This window comes from Hippopotamus amphibius, chromosome 5 (genome assembly GCF_030028045.1).
Source record: "Hippopotamus amphibius kiboko isolate mHipAmp2 chromosome 5, mHipAmp2.hap2, whole genome shotgun sequence".
NCBI lineage: Eukaryota > Metazoa > Chordata > Mammalia > Artiodactyla > Hippopotamidae > Hippopotamus > Hippopotamus amphibius.
This window is the reverse complement of record NC_080190.1, coordinates 94,648,454-94,672,778: the sequence shown is the minus strand read 5'-3', so window position 1 is coordinate 94,672,778 and position 24,325 is coordinate 94,648,454. Positions and strand designations below refer to the sequence as shown.

Sequence of the window (24,325 nt, the reverse complement as noted above, 5' to 3'; positions counted from 1 at the left end):
CTGCTAAGTACAAATAAAAATAATAAACAGTATACATAATACAAACGTAAAGGTAGAGAGGAACGGGCAGGCAGCTAGAGAACCCAGGACCCAAGGGAAATATGGTGACCTCCACGGGCTCCTCTTCGCCTTGTATCCCAGCCCCGGAGCTGGAGAACGGCCCACCCAGGAGTGTGAACAGGCACAGCCCAGAGAAGTCCCAAAAAGCCTGCATGTCCAACCAAGGGACCAGGAAAGGGGCAGCCTGGCAATAAGGAAAGTGTCTAGACAACAAGGGCTCCATTCTTGCCAAACGCGAGAGGAGAACTGTGGCCCCAACCCCACCAGCAAAGGCCCAGGGAGGGGCCTGCTCCTCATTCTATCCAAGCATAATGAGATGCCTTGGATGCCCGGCCAGGGTGTGTCACAAGAGACCGGGTAGTGAGTGGGCCGGAAATTGTATCCTGAATGGGATACGGAGAACCCCCCCACTCCCCACTGGGGTGATGTCAATGTAGCTGAGTGGGGAGCAGTAACAAGGCGCCCTCAGCATCCTGGCCATGCTGGTGTCACTGCAGGCCTTGTGGGAGCCAGAATCCCATGTCCAACCAGCCATACAAGGAGCCCTTCCTCCCTCAGTGCCAAGGAAGGCCAAGGAGGGGACCTTAGACTTCTACCCTCATCTGGCAGGACCCAGGCAGAGGTCCTGTCCCCCTGCTGGAGCCATGTCAGAGGAAGTCAGCTAAAATGGGAGGTTTAAATAAATCCAGATCTTATAATATAATGCCCAAAATGTCCAAATTACAGTTGAAAATCACTCATTATACCAAGAACCAGGAAAATTTCAACCTGAGTAAAAAATAAGACAGTCAACAGACACCAACACCAACAGGCCAAGATGTTAGAATTATCTGACAAAGGTTTGTAAGCAGGCACCATAAACATGCTTCAGTGAGCAAATACAAACACACCTGAAACAAATGGAAGAACAGAAAGTCTTAGCAAATAGAAGATACAAAGTAAAACAAAGGGGAAATCTAGAACAGAAAAATACATTTTTTTATACATGTATAAAAAGAATACATGATTTTTTTTTTAACTCAGTACATGGACTCAAAACAACATGAGGACAAAGAAAGAATCCATGAACTGGACAATAAACAACAAAATTACCCAATCTGAACAATACAAAGAAAAAAATAGGAGAAAAAAGATAAAAGAAAGATGAACAAAGTCACAGGGAACTGTAGGTGGATTTAAAAAAAACAAAATTCTCACATTCATGGCATGTGTCCCTGAAAGAAAGGGGGAAGAAAGTGTCTGGAAAACTATTCAATGAAATATTGACTCCAAAATCTCCAAATTTGGCAAAAGACATAATCCTACAGATTCAAGAGGCTGAGAAAATCCCACACAGGATAAGCCCTCAGACATCCATTCCAAGAAACATCACAGTCACATCACTAAAATGTGAAGACAAAGGAAAAATCTTGAAAATAGCAGGAGAAAAGAACACTTTTTCTCTAGAGGAAAAACAATTTGAATGGGAGTAAATTCTCTCCAGAAATTAGAGTCCACAATATTTTTAAGAGATAAAAGAACTATCAAACGAGAATCCTATGCTTATAAAATACCCTTCAAGAATGAAGGGAATTCAAAGACTTTCTCAGATGAAGAAAAAAAATTGCTGCTAGCAGAACTAACCCAACAGAATAGCTAAGTGAGATTCTCTAGACCGAAAGGAATTTCTGAAAGAAGGAAACTTGGAACAGCAGGAAATAAGAACAATGGAAAGAGTAAAAATATGTATCTAGACAATGCATATCCTTCTCCTACTGAGTTTTCCAAATTACCCTTGATGGTTAAAACAAAAATTGTAACACTTTCTGATGTGGCTCTGGAAGTATGTAGAGAAAATATATAATACAATTGTATTTTAAACAAGGTTATAAATAGGATGTAAAGGGAGGTAAAGTTTCCAAACTGAAAAATATTGGTACCAGTAGACTGTGATTAAAACAACAATAAAAACAATTTGCAGAAAGAGATACATTTTAAAACACTGAGATAAATCAAATTGGAACTCAGAAATATGTACAACTAACCCAGAGAAAGCCAGGAAAAAAGACACAGACAAAAGAAAAAATATAGATAAACAGAAAAGAAAAACAAAAGGGTAGGTTTAACCCATGACAGTTAATAATTACATTGAGTGAAATGATCTAAATATATCACTTAAAAGACAAAGATTGGCCCAGTGGATTGAAAATTATGACACAACTATATATTGCTTAAAAGAAACTATACAGAAAAAGATGTATCATGAAAACATTAATCAAAAAAAGGAGCTATCAAAAGCTATATTCATATCAGCTAATGGAGACTTCACAGCAAAGAAAATAACCGGTGACAGAGAGAAATAGGCAGTTATGATAAAAGGGTCAGGCCACCAAGAAGACACCAAACAACAGGGCTGCAGAGCTTGTGAAGAAAACCCTGATAGGACTGAAAGGAGACACTGCAAACCTACAACTATGTTTGGAGACTTCAACACCCCTCTCTCTGCACTTGATGGGACAACTCTTCAGAAAACCACCAAGACTATGGAAGAACTCAGCAGCACCATCAACCAACAGGATCCAGTCAACAGATCAAGAGAGATCATGCCCTGGTCAGAAAATGAAACCAACAAGTTTAACACAACTAAAATCATACAGAATGCTTGCTGCCCATGATGGAGCCAAACTAGAAATCAAACATGGGAAGACATCTCCAAACACTTGAAAATGAACCAGTGCACTTTTAAGTAGTCCATGGGTCAAAGAGAAAATCTCAGGAGAAATAAAGTGTTCATTGACCCAAATGAAAATGAAAATGCCACATATTAAAAAGTGTGGGATGTGGCTAAAGCAGTGCTTGGAGGGACATTCATAGCACTAAGTGCTTGTATCAGAAAAGAGGGAAATTTCCAAGTCAATGAACTAAGCTTCCACCTCAAGAACCTGGAAAAGTAAACAGAAAACAAACAGAAGGGAGGAAAAGGACAGAAACCAATAAAATTAGAAGCATGAAAACAATAGAGAAAACCCAGGAAACAAGAAACTTTTTCTTTGAAAAGATTGACAACACTGACAATCCTCTAATAAGACTTAACACTTACCAAAAAAAAAAAAAAAAGGAGGGGTCACAAATTACCAACATGAGGCATGAAACAGGCATGTTACTACAGATCCTGCAGACATCAAAATGGTAGTAAGGGAGTGACATGGACAAGTCTACACACATAAATGTGACAACTTAGATGAGTGGACAAGTTCCTTGAAAAGCACAAACTACCACAATTTACCTAGTATGACATACGCAATTTGTGTGTTGAAAGACACATGCCTTTTAACTATTGAGGAAATACAACTTGTAACTAAAAGCATCCCCAAAAGGTAATCTTCAGGCACAAATAGTTTCCCTGAGGAATGCTACCAAACTTTTATAGAAGAATTAACATTAATTGTATAATATCTATTGTGGAATATAGGAGCAGCAAATTATACCCCCCCACCTGCCTACCCCCACAGAATGAACAGCCACGTCTGACCAACTGCCAGGGGCCAAGAAGACTCAGGCGCCCTGAGCCCCCCACGTCTGGGAGGACGGTGCTAGGTCTTTCAAATAACTGACGGAATCACAGTGTTCATGAGAAAGCAGCTACGGAAGAAAATAATTAATACAGAATCTGATGAGCATTCCAAAGTGAGCATATGAAGGACGCGGATGGGGCACAGGCGGGGTAAGATAAAAACACACACGTTTTGGATTATAATAAACTGTAAAGTGCTTTACTGTCAGGTCATTCCAGGAATTACTCAGGTGGTAATCTGAGCCATTAAAAGGTTGGAGGATGTTAATGAAGAACCAAGTCCATGTTGTAATTAGCATGTGATTTGCATGTAAAGCATTACGAGATGTGTCTATGTAGCCCCAAGCCCTGGGTGTTATTAACTTTAAGCAAATAATTCTTCGTGTGTTTAGAAATTTAAATTGTAGCTGCATGGGATGTGTGACATGGGGCAGCCTGACTCGATAAGGTTTTGCTATAAACACCAATGAATTTTTGATCTGTTTGAAAAAAGAGGATACTTTGCAAAGAGTGAGGTCAAGCCTAAAACATCATATAAAATGTGATAAAGTGTTCAGAGTGATCAAGTGTGCTCATGTACCCTCACAAATAGATGTTTACTTTTCAGATTCTAGTCTTCGCCTTGAACTTCTCTGGCAGGAAGAAGTCCGCTTGACAAGGCGTATAATAACATAAAATACAGCGGCCCTCAGTCAAGAAGTCAAAGCATCTACAAAGCCGCCTGGGAGCAGGACCTGGGCTCCCATGACAGCGGACCCGCGTCTGCTGGAAACACTCTGCAGTGCGGCCTGTGGAGACAGCGTTCTCTACCCAGAAAGCATTGTCCACATCCACCTTCCAGGGGAAAGAGCTTTCCAGGGACTGCAGGCCGATAAGAAATGGCAAGTGATAGATGAGCCACCAGCATCTGAGGACAAATGGCCCCCAGGGACAGGAAAGCCAGCGAGACTGTGACGGCAGTCATGCCGGCATATGCGCGCACGCCAAAAGCATCACACACATGTGCATCATGCACACACACACGCATCCAGGGAGCATCCACGTGTGCACACGCACAGGCACACACATGCATGTGGCGCAGAAACAGCCACTGGTGCACTTGGAAAGGACACAGAGCCCTGTGAGGTGGCGCTCGCCCTTTGCTCCCCTCCTGAAGCAGCTGCACCTCTCTGAGCCTCGGTTTCCCCTGATGCAGCCAAGAGGAGAGAGCAGAGCCTGCCGCCCAGGGCTCACCTGAGGTCAGAGGCTGTAAAACAGATAAGATGCCAAGAGCACTGTCCGGCACACAGTCAGTGCTGAGCAACTGTAGCTCGTTCCTGAAGGCGAGGTGTAGATGTTTCCTGCCACCCTTCTCGTGTCTGCCCTCCACCTCCAGCTCTCTACCTGTTAGAACACGCTTCCCTGGTTATAAACGCTGGCAAACTCCAATCAGTCAAGCTCAAAATCTGTTCTCAGGAAATCTTTATCCTTAACAAACTTGCCCAGGGCCTCGGCTGTGTTTCCAGATGCTCAACGCCCTTGATTCCACCTCCGGGAGAGGAAGGGCTCTCCCTTCCTGCTGGTCTCTGTCCCCAGCCCCGGGCACAAATGTCTGGGCAGCGCAGGGCAGGACCCAGGCGGCCCGGCCGCGGGAGCAATGCCTTGCATGCCGAGGGGACCGCTCTGCTCCAAGGCGCCTCCTGGAAAAGCACCAGCTATTTTTGAAACAAAGTACTTCCTTGAGCCCAAGAAAGTCCATATTAGTAAAAGCACGGGGCCTGCCTCCTGGCTCTTCCTCTGCGACCTCGCTCCCGGTTATTTTTAGCAGTTCCTTTCTCCACAGCGGCGCACGGAGAGAGAGGAAGTGAGCATGTCCCCAGGGCGACGCTGTGACCTTATGGCTCCGGAGGCCATGGGTCCCAGCGAGGCTCAGGCCCCTAGGCCACGCGAGCCGCCCAGGGAGTCACTGGAGGTGTAGGCCTTGAAACCCGCCCGCGGGGCAGGTCTGCATCACGGCCGCGGCAGAGGGTCTCAGCCCGGCACCGGGGACCCTGGATGCGGTCCCGGGAGAGGGGGCGGCCTCCGCCCGGCACCCCCCGTTGCGTAAGAGTCACCAGGCTGCCTATTTCCAATCATCCTCGGAGGTGTCCTAACACACTTGGCCGAGCCGCATGGAAGCACATTCTGGCAGAGTCACTGGAAGCCACCAGGCTGCCTCCTCCCTCCCCACAGCGCGAAGTCCCCCAGAAAGAGGTACCACTCTGCCTCCCTCGAGTCTGTGCTGCTGAGGACCTGCCGTGAGAGGGTGGCTGGGGCTGGGGCGGGGCAGGCGCCCATCCCAGGTCTTCCGGCGGGAGGAGGCTGAGCCCCCTTCCTCGCAGGGGAGGCCACCTCCCCGGAGGCAGTGCAAGCCCCTAGCGGGGCCACCTCGCTCCTGAGGGCCGTCACCATCACTTCCCAGAAGGCCCGTGGAGGATGCCGAGTGGAGCGAGCCCGGACCCCACTCCCTCCCAAACCCAGGAGCTGGCAGCTGCCGTGGTTCTGAGCCACGGAGCCTCAGGCGAGGTGTCCTGGACGCAGCTGCTCAGCCCCTGCTGCCCACGGCCTCCGGGCAGCGTCCCGCGCCTGCGCCTCGCCCGCTGCTCCCCCTCCCGCAGTGCCCGCAGATGCCACCGCCGGCTCCTGGGGGGCCTCTTTTCCCACGAGCCCTCTCCCCTGACCCCCGGGCTGTCAGGCTCTCACAGTGTATGTTTGACTCGTGGCTGGTCTCCTACGGATCCTAAAACACCACCCACCGCCTAGCGGGCAGAGACCCAGTAACAACCTGCTGGGTTAAAAGAGACAGGGTTGTTTCCCTGGGATCCGAGGTGAGCTCGCAGCCACGGGTGGCTCTGCCCCGCCCCTGGGACCCTTCAGACTGAGCCCTTCCATCTGAATCCCCCTCTGTCCCCACAGAGCTGGCCCTGGGGAAAGGCAGCTTTCCCACCCCAGCTCCTGGAAAAGGCCGCGTGAGCCCCGGGGTGTCTTCTGTCACAGACTCCGAGGTGGCACAAAGCGGTCCTTCCCACCCACAGGGAGGCTGAGGCCAGCATCTGGCCGGCAGCCTTGTGCCCGCTGCAAGCCTGTCCCCATGAGGAGGTCGCGAAGAGACCTGACCCCAGCAGGAGACTCCATCAGAGATGGACTAGTTTCCCAGGAGTTGTCCTTGAGGAACTTGTATCAAAATAACTGAGGTCAGGACTCACAGCAAAAAGGAGAGACGGGGGCTGTGCAGGTACCACGCTCCGGGGGCCCCCCAGGCTCGGCGAGACGTGAAGGAGCAGCTGGTGGGTCCACACCGCACAGGGCCAGCTGAGGTCAGCAGAGGGGACACAAGCCTCCCACCTCGCGCCTGGCAGGAAGTCAGGATGTCGGAGCTGTGGCGCGCGGACAGCGTGCCGGCCGTGGTCTCCCGGTTCAGGCCCGCCCTGCCTCCAATGGGCTGGTTTGTGCATCATTCCGACCATGGGCTCCTCTCCCCAGAAGGTCAGGAAATGCTCCCCAGGGCACCGCTGAGGAGGGAACAAAGTAATGACCATGAAGGCGATGGGGTCCAGAGGCCGCAGGAACGTGGGGTGACCCGGGCCTGCTCAGGGCACGCAGGTCGGAGAACCTGTGCTTCCCTGAAGGGGAAAACAAAGGAGCCAAGGAGGAAAACAAAGGCAGGCATTTCACGACCATCTTAGAGGCAACATTTGGACTGTTTCAGTTTCTCTCTTTCCAACGCTGCTGTAAATGTAAACAGATCTGTGCAACGCATCGCACAGGCCCAGCAAGCTCAGAAGTCTGCAGCCTCAGAGGAAAAGGACCAGGGCCCACCTCCAAGCAGTTCTGTCCCGGAGGTGGCTCAGCAAGTCAGAGGCTGCAGGGGAAGGGGGGACCAGCCAGGCTCAGCCCACCGCCCACGTGGAAGGAAAGCCAGGGCCCTGGCACGAGAGGGGGATGGCGAGGGCACCTAGGGCAGCCAGGGAGGTCGTCCCCTCCATGGGAGTGGAGGCTGCCCTTTGAGGGTCTCATCAAAGAGCTATGTTTTAGCAACTCTTAAGAGAATAACTCCAAAAGTGCTTCAAAATATATTTTTTATGCGAAGCTCACAGTTCTCCTACTAGAGCTGGCATGTCTTCACAGCAAAGTCTCACACCAGACTTTCTGCAAAGTCGGGACCCAGACCCTGGCATCACAAAGTCCCTTCCCTGCGCTGTGCTCCTCTCATGACAGGGACGCAGGGAAATGAACCATTTTTCCACCTAAATAAGGACTGACTTGACTGTCTGTGACCAGGTCACGTGGACACACAAGTGATGATAAACGATGCCCGACTGAAACAGGGCGTGAAACAGAGACAGTTAAGAACCTGATTTCCAGAACAAGAAGAAACACTTCAGAACTGGATGAACGTACCAGGCTCCACAACCTGGCTCATTTTTTTCTAAATGCAAGGTTTCCTGACTGCTGCAGAGAGGCCACATCTGAGTCCTCAGACTTAATGAGAAGTGACAGGATCCCCGGTGAACGTGCTGCAGCTCGGCCGATCCCTGAGAACCTCTCACTGACCGGCCCTCCCTCGACCACAAGGAGACTTAACCGGAGTCACTCTCTCTCATCTCCCGAGCCCCTGCTGGTCCCACCCCACCCCTAATCCCAGCAGCAGCCACACTCCCAGCCACAGAGCCAGCGTCTCAAAGGCACATCACCTTCTGCAGAAAACCGACCCATCACACCACGGTGACTAGGAGACAGTGCTGCTTAGTCAGGGAGCTAGTCTGTCTCCCCCAAGTCATCGAGAGCAGGTGTCTCTTTAATGGCATCCTCTAAGATCAGTGTCAGTCATGCTTTGTTTCATAGGTTCCCAGGTCTGAACTGAATGGTTCTGCTTCAGGGGAGTCCAAAAAGGCACAAGAACCGTGAAGTTTCACTGAACGAGGTCAGCTAATAGGCTTGCCCACATCCTGGAGACTTTGGGGAAAAGAAGCAGAAGGAACACCAGGCTTGGTCCCTTGACCCCTTGACTGCGGTGAGTCCCGAACAGTCATGTGAGCTTTAATAAGAGACACTCTGATATGCCAGGGGCAGAACGTGACCTCAATCAGAAACTGATTTCACCAGGAATGAATGAAGAAGAAGAAAGAGAAGGAGAAAAAGAAGGGGCAGGGGGAGGAGGAGGGAGAGATGAGGAGGGAGGGGAGGAGGAGGAGGAGGGGAAAGAGGAGGCGAAAGGGGAGGAGGAGGGTGAGGAAGAGGAGGAGGCGGGGGGTGGGGGGGGAAGAGGACGCATTTGATTCCTCCTAAGCTCTCCCTGAAGTAAATTCAAATGTGTGTAATCGATATCTTAATAAAGGAAAGAATCCTTGGCTCTAACCCTCAGAGTGCAGCAAACTGTGCTATTTCTACTCAGGGTGAAACCCAGTGCGGGATATAAAAGAGAAAGCGAAGGTTCTGCTGGTCTTGAAGCTGAATCGCCACTGAGCCCTAAAAAGTTATGACAAACAACCAGAAAAGTGTAGGAAACTAATTATCTACAAGCACAAACCAAACTCTGACCTGTCGAATGATGTCACTGTGACTGAAGCGCTAGCTGGGACTCCTCATTGTTTGACTGGATCTCTCTTCAGCACAGGACGTGATATCACCTCACAGAACACAATGCGGTTCAAGGTAGGCAGATGCTCAGAAACAATGGGGATGAAAAAATAGAAAACCTGTTTCCAAAGTTTCAAGGATGTCATTGAAAAGGACACGTGAATTTAAGCTAAAAAAACTGAAGGGAATTTGATGTGCTTTTTGGAAACATTATAAAGATTCTTCTTCTCGTCAGGGAGAAAACACTTCCTACACTAACACAGGAAGGAAGGGTAGGTGGACTCCCCGGCGGCAGCCAGAGAAGAGGTGACAGTTTGGAAGGTTCATGCAGGATGACCTCTGTTTTCTGTCTGAAGTAGGAGGCGAGGCTCCGGGCTCTGGTGTGACACCTACAGAGCATCAGGAGGAACAAAGAAAAGTAGCAACAGCTCTGACAAATCACCAAGAGGAACAATCCGCCCCGCCCCCCCCACCAGTTATTATTAGAATGAGTTTTTGTTGTTGTTTCTTAAGTGATGACGTGTATTCCAAGGCCCTCAAGACCACATGTTCTCCGTCTGTAGAACAGTCACATGTGAGTCCTGAGACCAGCATTCTGAGAAGTGGGGGAGGGGCTGTGACCCCTCCGTCCATCTATCTGCTTTAGTTGTTTATCTGCTTCTAGAGCGTCACGGGCACTGCCCTTAACACGTGCCTGGTTAAGCGGAGTTTTGGATTAAATTCTCTGGTTTTGACTGAACTAGCCCTGAAAAAAAGGACGAGTGTGTTAAAATTATTTCTTCTCAGAAACCCCGGTTTGAAAGGCACGAGCCCACGAGAAGGGAAGAGAGCAGCCCGACCCCCTCCCAGGGAGCCTTCCCACCAAGGGCAGGACGATGGAGTCAGAACAGAAAGGAGCTGGCCGCAAAGAAACACACATTTATTAACTAGGAAGATTATCTGATTTATGAGATTACAAATGAATCATTGGAGGGGAAGCTTGAACTGAGTGCACTATGATTTAAAATATAAACTAATGACAGCCTGAGCTGTAAGATAATTAAAAATAAGCATATAGAACGGGGAGATAGAATGTAGATATTGTAATATCTACAATTTTTTAAGATATTTAAGCTTGGGAATACTCAACAGAATGCTTTATTTTTTATTAACCTAATGAGAAATATTTGTAAATCTCACTGGGGTCTATTGCTTCATAGGAAGAGAACAAAAGCCAAATAGCTTGGAGGAAACGCTTGCTTTCCTGGCGACAGTATGTCAAGATTATAAATAATTCATTCTTCAGCAAACGTAACTGGAAGATGCACATAAAATAGTTATGTTCATCTGAAGCATCAGAAGACGGAATGTGTCCCGTTCCAGCCAGGGGTTTGGCTGCACCATTCTGCTGGACGGTGGGCGTTGTCAGGGTGGTGATCTATAACGTGGCCCCAAGCTCGAACACTGCAGAGCAATGAAGATCTTCTTACTCACTCAGTGTCCCCAAAAGGTCCCCCAACCAGGATGCTGTAAAGAGTATCTGTCCTCCAAAGGTTAACCGCGGAGCCCCAGGCTCCTGACGTGGGTGCCACCTGCCCCACCCCCACCTCGGGCCGCACACGCCCTCTGCCTCCAGCTGCTCCAAGGGGGCCCCTACAGAGATCAGGAGGGACATGGTGGGGCCAGGCTGAGGCAGCCCCTCTCACTGCTGCCCACGTCCCACTGGCCACGACCTGGTGATATGGTCCCACCTTGATGCAAAGGGCTGAGAAGAGGGGTTTCCCCACAAGAGCAGAAGGAACATTAAGGGTGTGCTTCTAACCATCATGTCTCTAACACACCTAGGCTTTCGGTGTTTGATCAACTGGTTTCAAGAACAAAATGCTGTGAGTCTCTAAATAAGAGAGATGCCAAAGAAAGCATGTTCTCACACAAAGAGAAGTAGTAAATAAAAAGAACATTTATTTATTGAAAATAAAATGTGAGGCTGTGAAGCTTTGACCACAATGGAAAAAACATAACAAAAACCCCCGCGTAAGGCTATAGAGATGGCACCAGGCAACTAAGTGGGTCATTTGTAGGCAAAGTTCTCTCATGAGGAAGTTAATTCAAGGTGAACAAAGTCAGTAATTTAGTCAATTTTATAAAAACAGAGGCTTAAAGTGTTAAGAAACTTTGACAATAATTCACAGCGAGGCGGGGTGGGGGCATGATGGTGGACCCTTTTGTGTTGCACAGATCCTCACTGTTCAGAGCACTGCAGGGAATACAAACACTGTCAAGGTCCAGGATGAGCTGTGAGTCATTTATTTTCCTCAAAGACCGGCATTCCAGATTTGCCAGCGTTTTCTGTGATGTGCCGCTCACCCAACAGATGCTGGTGCCCCTTCCGGCAGGGGGAGGGGAGATGAGCAGTAAAAGCTCGACAAACAGGCTCAGGAAATTTGGAATAGACAACAACTTCCTAACCTGATGTAGGACATGTGTGAGAAACCTACAGCGCACACCACATGTGATGTGAAACAATGGGCACCTTCCCTCCAACACAGGAAGCAAAGCAAGTGGTCCACCCTCAGTACTGTCTTTAGCATCAAGCTGGAGGGGGCAAAAGCAGGGACCTTGCTGTTGTGTTGGAGGGAACATGCCCATATTGATTTTAAATGGCATACAGGTTGGGAAGGAAGAAGTAAAAATGCCTTTATTTGTAGAGAACATGATCATCAATGTGGAAAGTCTTAAATAATCTACAAAAAAAAAAAAAAAACTAGTAGAAGAATACATAAGTTTAGCATGGTTCCAGCATACAAGATCAGTATACAAATATCAATTACATTTTATGTGCTACCAAAGAACAACTGCAACGTTAAACATTGTGTTTACATTAGCATCAAGAATACTTATGCAGGGCTTCCTAGGTGGCACAGTGGTTAAGAATCCGCCTGCCAGTGCAGAGGACACGGGTTTGATCCCTGCTCCAGGAAGATCCCACATGCCGCGGAGCAACTAAGCCCGTGTGCCAAAAAACAAACAAACAAACAAACAAACAAAAAGAATACTTATGCATACGTATAAGAATAGATGCCAATAGATGTATACACTTAAAACCTCGAAACGATGCTGAGAGAAACTAATGAAGACCCACATAAATGGAGAGATGCACCATGCCCATGGATCAGGAAAATCAATACTGTAGTGAAGACATCACTTCTACCCAAATTGCTACATAGATGTGATACAACCCCAATCAAAGCCTCAGCAGGATTTTTTATTTTTTGGAAATTGACAAGCTGATTCTAAAAGTCACATAAAATGAAAAGAACATTAATTAATCAAAACAATTTTGAAAAAGAAAATTAAAGAATTTACACCACCTGATTTGAAGATTCACTATAAAACCACAGAAATGATATTGTGTGATATTGGCATAAGAATAGCCACAGTGACCAATGGAACAGGATGGAGAGTCCAAAACTAGGCCCACACTACATAAGTATTTGACAAAAATGTCAGGGTAATTCAATGCAAAATGAATGGTCCTTTATATTAATCAGATAGCCACATGAAAAATAATGAACATTAACCCTTACCTCACACACATACAAAAACTAACTGAAGGAAACCAGAGGTCTAAATGCAAGAGATAAAACAATACACCATGTAAAAAACACAGGACAAAAATCTTTATGGCTTTGAATTAGGCAGAATATTTTTAAATAGCACAAAAAAAGCATGAACCATAAAGTTAAATTGTGGTAGACTGAAGTTCCTCAAACCTTTTGCTTTTCAAAGGCCACTAGTAAAAGAATAAAAGTCACAGAGCTTATCTTCATGATGATATTCCATCCCTAATATAAGAAGAATATTTACAACCTAATATTAAACAGACATTCAAGTCACTGGTCATAGGGAAATGCAAATGGCCCAAATTAAGCAGGCTGGCAAACCTGGGTGCTGGTGAGGACCGGGTGCAAAGCAGGCCCCGGGCGTGTCCCATGTCCCTGTGGGATGCAGACAGCACCATAGCCAGAGCCAGGCTCTGAGCCAGGACCCAGGAGGCTGTGGGAGGGAGTCCGGCAGGTTCCCAGGACATCTGGGCCGGCTCCGAGAGGCCTGTGGGGTCTGACTGATATAATCTCTTATCACAGGCCACATCTTAGTTTACAACTTAGAAAGTACAAGTAAGACACAGGGACCCCATCCTCAGTAAACCTTGGGCATTTGCCTTCTTCAGCAGTCACTTGCTTAAGGTTCCAAAAAATTACCTAAAAACGTGTTAACAGCAGTGAGTGTTGGGTGCGTATTTTGGGAAAATTTCTTCTTCACTCCCCAGCCTCTAAAGGCCTGGCTATATGTTCACAGGGGTCTCCAGGACGGGGGCTGCCGGGGAAGGGGCTCCGGGCTCCTCCCGCTTGGGTGACTCCTCTCCCTGAGTGTGGACCACAGAGCATGGGCTGTGCTGTGAAATGCAGAAGGATGACAGACAGGTGACAGACACAGGGGTTCAGAGATAAAAACAGACACCAATATGGGGAGAGAGAGAGAGATGGTGTAATTCACAGTCCAGTGGGGAGGAGAGGTCAGAGAAAGAGAGTCATGGCTCACTGCGGCAAGCGCTGGAAAGCAGTGGTCGGTCCCGAGGCAGAGCAGGAGGACGGACGGTCAGGAGTCCTGGGGGGTGATGGCCCTGTGCTGTTGGAAGGTTGGCTAAAGTTCCCCCAGAACTTCTCATTACTCTCCCTACAACATGAAACTGGTACAACTGAATATAAATTATGTAGATAACTGATCTTTATATTTTCCTTTCATTAAAGTAATTTCATAATAGATTTGTAATATACTTGGAAGTCAATTCTGTGATGTCATTTCCCACAGCTTCCAAATGCCTCCATCATAAAAGGTCCACATTAAGTGAAACACTTTCATCAATTCAGTGTCCAAGCTATTTATCATGGCAAAATTCCAATTAATTGTGAGTCTAAGAGAAGGCTGCTTCGCACACAAAATTAAAGGAAACATTTATAGCTTTCATAGCCACTTTAATGTACTTTTGTATCCACAAAAGTATCCATCTCAAAGCTGCTTGAACTTTGGAAAGTTCTAGGATCATTTCATGCACAGCGCAGAGTCAGCCCAGTTTTTGATTATTCTATTACTGATTGATTTGATATGAGGTAACAGTTCAGGCTTCATTGCCTCACCCGGAAAAAGCCCTTGGGACGCCATCCTGCGTCTCCTCCACACAAGCAACTAAACCTACAAATAGACGTTACAACTGGTCTCCAAAATGCGCTCAGCAGACTCATCAGGCCCATCAAGTTCAAAATGTCACAGAAATGCAGAGAACACGCTGAAGTTTGCCAATATGTGGATAAGACAGGCCCCTAATAAATACCTGCTTTCCTGGAGAAAGGTTTGGTGAGGCCAGTTCCACCACGGAGAGGGCCAGGGCTCTCAGGGAAGTGCGAGACGCTCTGATGCATCTGTAACGTTGTGGCTAAAAGAATAACACAGAAGAAAGACCCGTGGGAAGAGAGGTGGGAGCAGGACGCCTTACCAAGTTTTCTCCGCAGCTTCAGGATTTGGGCAGGTGGAACAGATGTGACTCCCCATCAGCCTTCTGTGGCACTGCCCTTCCATTCACTTTTCCTCTTTAAGGACACATGGCTGGTGGCACCCAGGCCTGAAGCTGGGAAAGGAAGAACGGATTTGCTCCCCAAAGGTGCTTGAGAAGCTTCCGGTGCGCGAGATCTGCCCAGACGCCTGGACCGTGCAGCAAGGGGCTCCCACCCGTGGGGGCTGCTCCCCAGACTTGCCAGCAGGGTGTCCGTTCCACACACCGGGTAGGACGGGAGGGGCCCGCGGCTTCTCTTACTCACCACCGACAGCCACTCTTTCCGCTGCTTGTCTTTCTCATGAGCACCCCAACAATCGCTATGGGCTAAATATTTGCCACAGCTCTGGCCATCTGACAAGAGTCACTAAGGTCTTGCAGTGAGTGTACCAGAATACATCCATCCCCATTTGTTCCTTACAATCCTGTTAGAAATACTGCACCTGCCCCACAAGAGCCCGTACAGGAACACCACTTAACCACTAACTATTGCAAACTCTCAATCACTTCAAATTACTTAACAGTTCTCAGGGAACTTGCTTCAGGATAACACAGTGCCTGCCTTCCCCAAGCATCCTCAACTCCGGATTCAAACAGCATCCCAGGCCTCCATTACACAAACAAATGAAACAAGGAAAGAGAATCAGAGACCTCACTTGGGGTTATTAGGCATCGCTGGCAGAATTTTTCGGCTTTCAGTTTAACAATGACAGTACACACACTATAAAATAATTTGTATTCAAAAGTGTTTTCCCTCCTTCTGAAGTGAAACGAGTGGCATGTTGGAGAATATTGTAGGTTTTTTGCCCCCAGCTGAGCTAACCCGTGTTACTGCTGTCAGTTCAAAGACAGTGTCTCACCTGTGTTCAGAGCAGAAAGTCCTCTCAGAGTAAAGATGTAAAGACTATGTTGTTTGCAGTCAAAGAACTTGTCTTTCAAATAAGTAAAGGATCCATTTTACTAGGATATTTTCCCGAAAAGCAAGGTCAGGCTGTACCCCAGAGCTGGTGTCAGTTGTCAGCTTGTCTTTATTTGAGAGGTTGCCCCTTTAACCAGCTTAAAAATTGCCAGGGGCTCTTCCCAGATTCCACTGAAAGCCTCCACCCCCACCTCAGGAATGAATGGGGAGGGGGATAAGGATTCCAAGTTCCTCTTGCTTTCAGTAACATCACCCAAAACTTGAAGATATCCTGTTGCAGACTCCCTCCTGGTATCAGAGCAAAAGGACTGGCGATCTGAGAGCAAGCCCCTCACCCGCCCGCACCAGCAAAGCCATCGTCTGGATCCAAACCTGCTCATTCCTGCGACCCATGGGTTCCCAGACCTCCCTGAGGACCTGAAGCCTCCTTGGTGTCGCTCTCACCACCCAAGACACCCCCACATGGCGCGTTCCACAGAATTCAGACCTTGAGGACTCACGGTGCAGCTCAGTAAAGGGGCTGTGAACCCGAGCCAGCCACGCCTGGAAGGTCACCCGTTGACGTCACAGTCAGAACACTGTCCCAGGGCGCCTGGCCGCCCTCCCCTATCCCCCACCCCGCCCCCGAGGGAGACCGCGCCGGCCCGGGAGCCAATCAACCGGCCGCCCAGGCGTTGCCATGACCACGCCTGGTGTTAGGACCAGGCTCGCCCCGGCCCGACAGCCAATCAGCGGCCTCCCAGCCGTTGCCATGGCCGCGTCGCGTGTTAGGACCGCGCACGCGCACAGGGGAGACCCTCCGGCAGCCCCAGGCCCAGGGCTCGGGAGGGTCCCGGCAGCCGCCCCCTGGACACCAGCCGTGGCCCGGTTCCCTGAGCGCCCGGCATGAACCGCAAGAAGCTTCAGAAGCTGACGGACTCCTTAACTAAAAATTGCAAGCACTGTAAGTAAGAATCAAGTGCTGGGCGGGCAGAGGCTCCTGGGCCAGGTCCTGTCCTGCCCGGTGCTCCTGTCCCGCCTGCAGAGCCCGAGTGCAGGCGGAGCCCCCTCCACGCCCGACCCTAAAGAGAAGTCTGGAAGGGGACACCAGCCTCAGCTCCTTGGGGCAGGCACGCACAGCACCCGTGATTTTAAGGAGCATTTTCAGGTATCGCAGCATCTAGTTATACACTCCCACACGTGCACGTACTTGCTTCTGAAACCTTCCCTTAACTTCCCTTTACGTTATAGAAACGTGGTTTATATACCCTGGGGAACACATATGGCTTTAGCCTCAGACACAAATGGAAAACAAGCACTGAAAACCACCGGAACCAGTGGACTCAAGAAAAGTAGCACAACCAACAGCTCTTCTTAGAGCAAATCAACTGGCAAGGTCCAAGTTCTGGAAATTACCATGAGGTCCATAAGGGAAAATGGTTATCAATGGTTGAGCACCCTCAGGAAAGATGAGTTGAAGTGGCACAGAAACCTGTATCTCAGAGCAAGGGAATGTGCCTGGAAACCAAGGAGCTCAACAAGGCTGAACACATGATAAAGACTCTGTTCCCAACTCTAGACCCTACTTTCCTGGAGGTGATGGTCTAGACCACCACTTTGCTGCAAGGTGGTGGTCTAGACCCCACTTTCCTGCAAGGTGGTGGTCTAGACTCCACTTTCCAGCAAAGTAAAGGAGACCTGGCAGGTGGCAAGATGAACACCTATTGAAGACATCTGCTTCTATCTCACCCATATCCTGAAAAGTGGTCGTAGAGTTTCACAGGTAACTTTAGAATTATATTCAGACTGAAAAACAGAACTGTGCTTGGGCCAGGACGCTGTGGATATGGTTTAGATGAGGAAGATAAGGCTGATGAGCGAGCTTAGAAGTGGAGTGCTGACTGCAAAACTACTGGCCCCTTGAGAAAAATAGAAGCAGCCATAATCCCAAGACAACCCCCATTGTGCAAAGAGAGAAGAACAGACGTGTTTCGATGTCGTTCTAGAGATCAGGGGATCTGGCACCTTCTAATCATACGTAGTATCTTATATAATGAGTGGTAGGAAATCCTGTCAGGATGGTGCTGGAAATAAAAGTTGTGGTGTGTATAAGCATCTTAAATTTCTAAAAAAAGTCATCCTATAATTTAAATATGGTTATTATAATTTGAGGAGAGTTTTGTCCTGTTGTTTTTCTTGCATTTCTGGGAAAAGACCAGATCTTCTTAAAATATCCAGGAAACGTTTTGAATAAGCAGTGCAACAACTGCTGTCCCCAATGAACACTGACTTTGATTTGGTTCCCATTTGAGTGAGTTTGCAATGCATTGCCGACATTGTGTGAACATATTAAAAGATAAGTGAAAATAGCAAGAAAACCAGTCAACGCTTTTGATTTTTATCCTTACATAAAATTTTTAAAGTGAGCCTTAAGAACCTTGATGATTACTAGTTAAATTCTATAGAAATAGTGACTAATCATGGACATTATAAGAATTTTGAGTTTCTTTAAACAGGAGGACCTTTCTTCTAAAGTCAGATTTCCTTTTAGTTGCCAGGTGATAATCCCACCAGGATGAAATGGATAGATCTTGTAGAATCAAAGAAGTATCTGAAATGGTGGTCTAGTTAGTGCACCATTCTGCAGATGTGATCTCCAATCCAAAAAGATGAAATTCCATTCTCAAATTTCCTTAGTTTCATTCATTGTATTCTGGAATATAAGAAATATTTCAGCAAGAGAATTTTTCCTATGGAAAAAGTACCCATCTTGGATCCTTTGGGAAATAAATTAAGCTAATATTCTTTCATTTTTATTTCAGCTGAGATGGAAACATGACTAATCAACATACCTCAGCTAGCATTTCATACGTGAACAGACCACCCCATTCTTCATGCAAGTTTTTCTTCCCCAACCATTAACATCTCCTTTTATTTTCAGAGTTTTTTATTGCAGTTAAATATACATAACATAAAATTTACCATTTTCATTATCTTACGTGCACAGCTGTGTGGCACTAAGTACACTCACATTGTTGCACAGCCGTCACCACCATCATCTCCAGAACTCTCTCATCTTTCCAACTGAAACTCTGCCCCATGAAACAGTTGCTCCCCTCTTCCCCCTCCCCCAGCCCCTGGTGCCCACCATCTACTTTTGGTCTCTGTGAATTTCACCACTTTGGGTACATCATGTAAGTGAAATCCTATAATGTGTGTGCTTTTTTGCCTGGCTTATTTCACTCGGTGTGATGTAGTCAAGAGTCATCCGTGCTGCAGCGTGAGTCACAATTTCCTTCCTTTCTGAAGCTGAGTCACAGTCCATTGTACGGACGCCCCGCATCTCATCCAGGGACTCAGCCTTCCACAGACACCTGGGTTGCTTCCACCCTTTGGCTGTTGTGACTACAGCTGCTATGAACAATCATGTACGAGTGTCAGAGTCCCTGCTTTCAGTCCTTTGGGGCAAATACCCAGAAGTGGAATCACTGGCCTCTGTGGTATTTCTATGTTTAATTCTTTTGAGGAAGTGACATACCATTCACACCATTGTGTGAAATTATAACCATAAATTCTCTTCTACTAATTTATCAGTTTATTTACTAAATCATTTATTTTCCAAAGTTTTCAGTGCTTCTCAAATTGTGCTGCCCCAAACCAGACACGGCACTCAAGCCTGTCCTGGCCTGCAAGAGGAGGCAGGGTTTACCCATTTTTTTGTGCTGTTTTCTTTTACGTACACACAGCTTTCGTCCTTGTTTTTAAAAATACTCAACCTTAATTTTGTCTTGTTTGGAAATAAAATCTTCCCCATGTCCCACCTGTACCTCATACTTAAACTCACTTTTATGTTTTTAATGCCGGACACTTATCCTTCCACCTACACACCTCAGGTGGCGACTGGGACACACTTAACTCAGTGTTTACAGCATCACCTCTCACACAACTGTGTGCACGCAGCACGTGTGCACACACCCTTTAGACAAAAACGTCCTTCCTCCAAAGGAAGGCAGCTGCTGCACGGCTGCCTGTTAATTTTCCCATCACCCACAGCACGAACCTCACTGGGTGCTAGGATACGCTTAAATCCTTCTTTATTGGAAAATAGGTGATTCTGATTTCCATAATCTGGCTCATGGCTTCGCGAAGGCTAATGAGAGTTGAAAGTTGTTGCCTGGTTTGGGGACGCTGGTGTCTATTTCCCGGGGAAAGTTAAACTGTGACTCTCACGAATGCCTGTAATCAAAACGAAATTCACTGTTCCTAACAGCGACAGGCTCGCTTTGACTCACACCTCTACTCCCTGGTAAAGGTGAGCATCAGACCCCACGATCGCTATTCCAGTGACCTGGCTGTTATTACCTTCTTTTTTCCTAAGCGTGACAGCACTTACATCCGTTCGGAGGGGAAGCTGCTGCTCTTACTTTAGTGGGGACTCCTGGGTAGTGACTGTCCTTTGTTAACCGGAGGGTCACGAACCTCAAAACAGGGCGTCTCCTGTCGGCAGCTGCCTAGAGATGACTTGAGTGTGGTCCGCAAGCTCATTCGTGCAGGGCTGAAGTTGGACATGAAAGGCTGAAAGGCATTTTTGTTATATCTTAATGTCATTCTTTAACAGTTGATAAGTTTGAAGTGAAATGCCTCATCAATCTTTTCTACAACTTGGTGGGCGATGTGACGGAGCGGCAGGGTGTGGCCGTCGGGCTGGACCGCAATGCCTTTCGGAACATCCTGCACGTGACGTTTGGGATGACGGACGACATGATCATGGACAGAGGTGAGCAGACGGCGGCGGCCACACGGGCCAAATCCGCTAGTAACTGGGAAGAACGGTGTGGAGTGTGGACAGACTCTGGGTAGAAAGCACCATGCTCTGTGTTCCCAATTCCATTGGAACATAAAGCTGTGGTTTTTATATTCGTAGGGCAGCATGGTAGGGAAGAAGATAGCCACCACTCTCTTGTGTGTTGAAGAAGATCACGAAGTCAACTTGAACAACTAGTTTTCCTTTACTTTATATCAGCAGACCCAAAATATTTATATTTCTACTTAGTAAATAGAATAATAAAGAATAGTTTTTAAAGGACATTTAAAGTTCCTACATCATCGAGAGTATTTCAATAAAAATTAAGATATAATCTTACCTATCATGTAATAGCAGTACATTTCTCAGGTAACAAAAATGTAAAATTACATGTTTTATGTTACTATATCAACATATTTAATATACCAATATGTTTGTATGTTAATTGTTGATTCACGTATTTAGATATTCAGTTTGCTTGTTCTCACAAAGTATGAAGGGAAATGTAAAAGCTTAAGGAAAGGAGTTTTCCAGTGTTATGACATCTTAGTTTCTTCCTTTGTCGAATGAGAACGTGGGACCGTACGGTCATGATGTTTTTTGTAAACTTCAGAAGCGCGTGGTGCCTGCGGGCCCGTCACTGGGAGCGGAAACGCAGCGTGAGTGTCACGCTGTCCTCCTCTCTTTTTTTAGTATTCCGGGGGTTTGACAAGGACAGCGATGGTTGCATAAATGTATCCGAGTGGGTTTACGGATTATCAGTGTTTCTTCGAGGAACTCTGGAAGAAAAAATGAAATGTAAGATTTCATGTGATCCTCCTGGTTTGTACTTTATGATAGTAGATCTGAAGAAGGTAAGCCAGTGTCTTCCAGCCCAGCCAGGAGGGGGTGTTGTCTGTTGTTTGCCTGGTTTGAACACCCATTCACCTCTTGCAGGGAGCAAATTCAAGTCACTAATGAGAGTGGAAAAAATTAATAAAAAGTCAAGTCAAGAGATTCTGAGGGGGAATCCCTGCCAAGCCACACCACACAGGCATGTAGTATACATGCGTTTAGGTAGGAAGGTATTAAGCATTTCACATAGTTCGTTACTTGAACTGTAATCATAAGAGTGGAGAACACGGATTCGGGTTTCCGGTTCTTACTTAATTCCTAATTCATCCCCAGGGACTCTGTTGAAAAGGCACATTTCAATCAGTTTCCCAAGGTTTTCACAATGAAAATGTTAAGTGGTTGTTCCTTGGCCTGCTCTTTGTAGCTAAGTATAAGGAAACTTCCCAAGGATGGCTGAGTGTATTCAGTAAGTGGACATTAAGAGCTTATTGTGGGAATTGGCTGCCCTGAGGCCCGAGGCTTAACAAGGAGAGCGTCACACGGTAGCCCTGGGCCTCGAAACCCTCGGAGCCGAGGCCTTCTTCCCGATGACGGCAGCGCTCCCGTCTCGCTTCTTCCTTTAAGATTGCTTCGAAGTGTTTGACTTGAACGGGGACGGCTTCATCTCCAAGGAGGAGATGTTCCACATGCTGAAGAACAGCCTCCTGAAGCAGCCGTCCGAGGAGGACCCCGACGAAGGCATCAAAGACCTGGTGGAGATCACACTGAAGAAGATGGTGAGACAGTGCTTAGCGCTTTCTAGGGAAATCCGCAGATGGGGAGGCGGAGTAGGAGTTCAAATGAGAGTAACTGTGCGTTTCCTTCGGGTGAAAGAGAGCACTCGGGTTGCGCTCTGTTATCATGATGTGAAGGTTCCTCTCAGTTCAGTACTTCATCTCTTACTTTTCGAACATCTTTGAACACTGGGCCATGAGGAGACAGTGTGTCTTTGTGACAAGTGTGTCCCACGTTAACCGCTGCATGGCCGGTCGCTCCCAGGACCACGACCACGACGGGAAGCTGTCCTTCGCAGACTACGAAGAGGCTGTGAGAGAGGAGACCCTTCTGCTGGAAGCGTTTGGACCATGTCTCCCTGACCCAAAGGTAACAGCACTACGTTCACAGAACAGCAACCAACGTGTCCTCACGTAGGAACCACAACCCAGGACCAGATGGCTCACGCTCGCCCACGGAGAACAGCTTCTAAAAAGAGAAAGGGCGGCGCGGAGAGGGGCTGGTTCGTGTCATGGTACAAGTGTGGCCCAGTGCGACTCGCTCATTCGCAAACTCACTCATTCCTATAGGAAACGATTATCAAGGCATAATGGGGGCCAGGAACCCAGATGGAAAGCTCCAGGGCAGGGAAAGCCAACACGGAGCTACTCGCACGGCAGTGTGGTGACCATTGTTACAACGCCAGGCAGTACCTGGGGCACTGCTGCAACTGTGTCTCCTGGTGATGCCGGCCGCCCTGTGCCCGTGTGGGCTCCCTCCGGCCCCTGACAACCCTGGGAAGTAGGTAGTACAATTGACCTCATTTTACGGATGGGGAAGCCGAGCCTTGGAGCGTTTAGGCAACTCGTCCCAGTTCACTGTCCTCCAATTATGGAGTCCTCTGGGGCACCTGGGGGTGGAGCCCAGAGGGGTGTGTGTAGTCGAGAAGGGGCACAGAAACCCCTCGGTCACTGTAGGGAGGTGGGGGTATGGCTGGAGGGACAAGGAAGGGTCCCTGGGTGTTTGCGGACACGGTGGTCAGCCAGATGCACAAGGGGGGAGAAGGGCCCCAGCAGAGATAATGACATCATGGGGGGGACGTGGTACAAAGGAACATGTATTAGAAGAGAGTCTGGGGGGTCATGAGGCCGATGATGAGGCTGGAGGGCACTGAAGGCCAAGTCCACGGAGCTCGGAGCTTGGACTTTGTCTCAAAGGTCACGAGGATTTGTTGGAAAATTTTAGGCAGGTGGAGTGATATGATATGTAAATATTACCCTGTACCCCACCCCCATCTCTAGTCCATATCTCCAGCTGCCTCCTTAACACGTGGAGTAGATGATGTCAGTAAACTGTTCATCTCCCCCCAAAACTGGGCTGCAGCAGAGTCAGCTCCTGCGAGTGAACACGAAGGCTGCCCCAGGTCCCGGACCCTCACTCCTCCGCGGTCACTGCCCGCCCCTTCGGACGGTACACAGACATACAGAACACGTCTCGTTTATTTTTTGGAAGTCTGTACTGATTCGAGCACTTTCATTTTACAGAGCCAGAAAGAATTTGAAGCCCAGGTATTCAAAGATCCAAATGAATTCAATGAGGTGTGAATCCCTACATGTCTTCTTGTCTCAAGTGAGTAAAAAAGGAGACTCCGTGTTGTGTTCTTTTCCTGCTTAGCTCAGACGGTGATGGCGAACTGTGTGCTTGGTGGGAGGGGTCCGGGTTGACTAACATATCATTCAACTTCCGTGTAGGATGAAAGCAAGATAGACAAAGACAAGGAGATCCTCATTAGCTGTGGTTGGGTTTGGCCGGTCGAGTTAACACAGCAGAGAGAAGTTGTCCCCTCGACTATCTGTTGACAAACAGCCATTGTAAAATGTCTGCATGAATAAAATGAGTAGAGAGATTGTATCATCACGAGTTATTTTCTTCACGTCAGAAAGATGCCGGGTGTACATTTAAAAGTCACGGAAATTACCGAATTTCCTCTGGTACATGAGATAATCGAGATGGCACCCGGAGCACAGTGATTCTGGCATTTAGCATTGGGACGCCTTTCTGCTGGGCACGGAGGGAGATTCAGAGACGCGGAGCCTGTTTTCACACGCTGTGTGTCGCCGTGTGAGGCTTCGCGGTGACAGCTGACTGCAGGGTAAGCGTCTGAGAGCACAGCCCGCTGCCCAGACGGGCCCGGAGTCCGCACCCGGGGTGGACAGTGCCAGGAGACCGTGCAGG

The 24,325-nt window shown here is 47.8% G+C and overlaps 1 protein-coding gene across 3 annotated transcripts; it reads left to right on the top strand.

The window, feature by feature from the left end:
• Positions 1-16,513: 16,513 nt before the first annotated feature.
• On the top strand, positions 16,514-23,987 carry CLXN (calaxin). Of its 3 annotated transcripts, XM_057735994.1 has the most exons (7): positions 16,524-16,663; positions 20,318-20,476; positions 21,197-21,301; positions 21,962-22,113; positions 22,376-22,480; positions 23,635-23,719; positions 23,842-23,987. In XM_057735994.1, exons 1-6 carry the CDS (start codon positions 16,606-16,608, stop codon positions 23,692-23,694), a joined length of 639 nt encoding a protein of 212 aa, XP_057591977.1. In that variant the 5' UTR covers positions 16,524-16,605; the 3' UTR covers positions 23,695-23,719; positions 23,842-23,987. The 3 variants fall into 3 exon arrangements, with proteins under 3 accessions (XP_057591978.1, XP_057591977.1, XP_057591979.1); XM_057735995.1 differs by lacking the exon at positions 23,842-23,987 and having other exon boundaries at positions 16,514-16,663; positions 23,635-23,739; XM_057735996.1 differs by lacking the exon at positions 21,197-21,301.
• Positions 23,988-24,325: the final 338 nt, after the last annotated feature.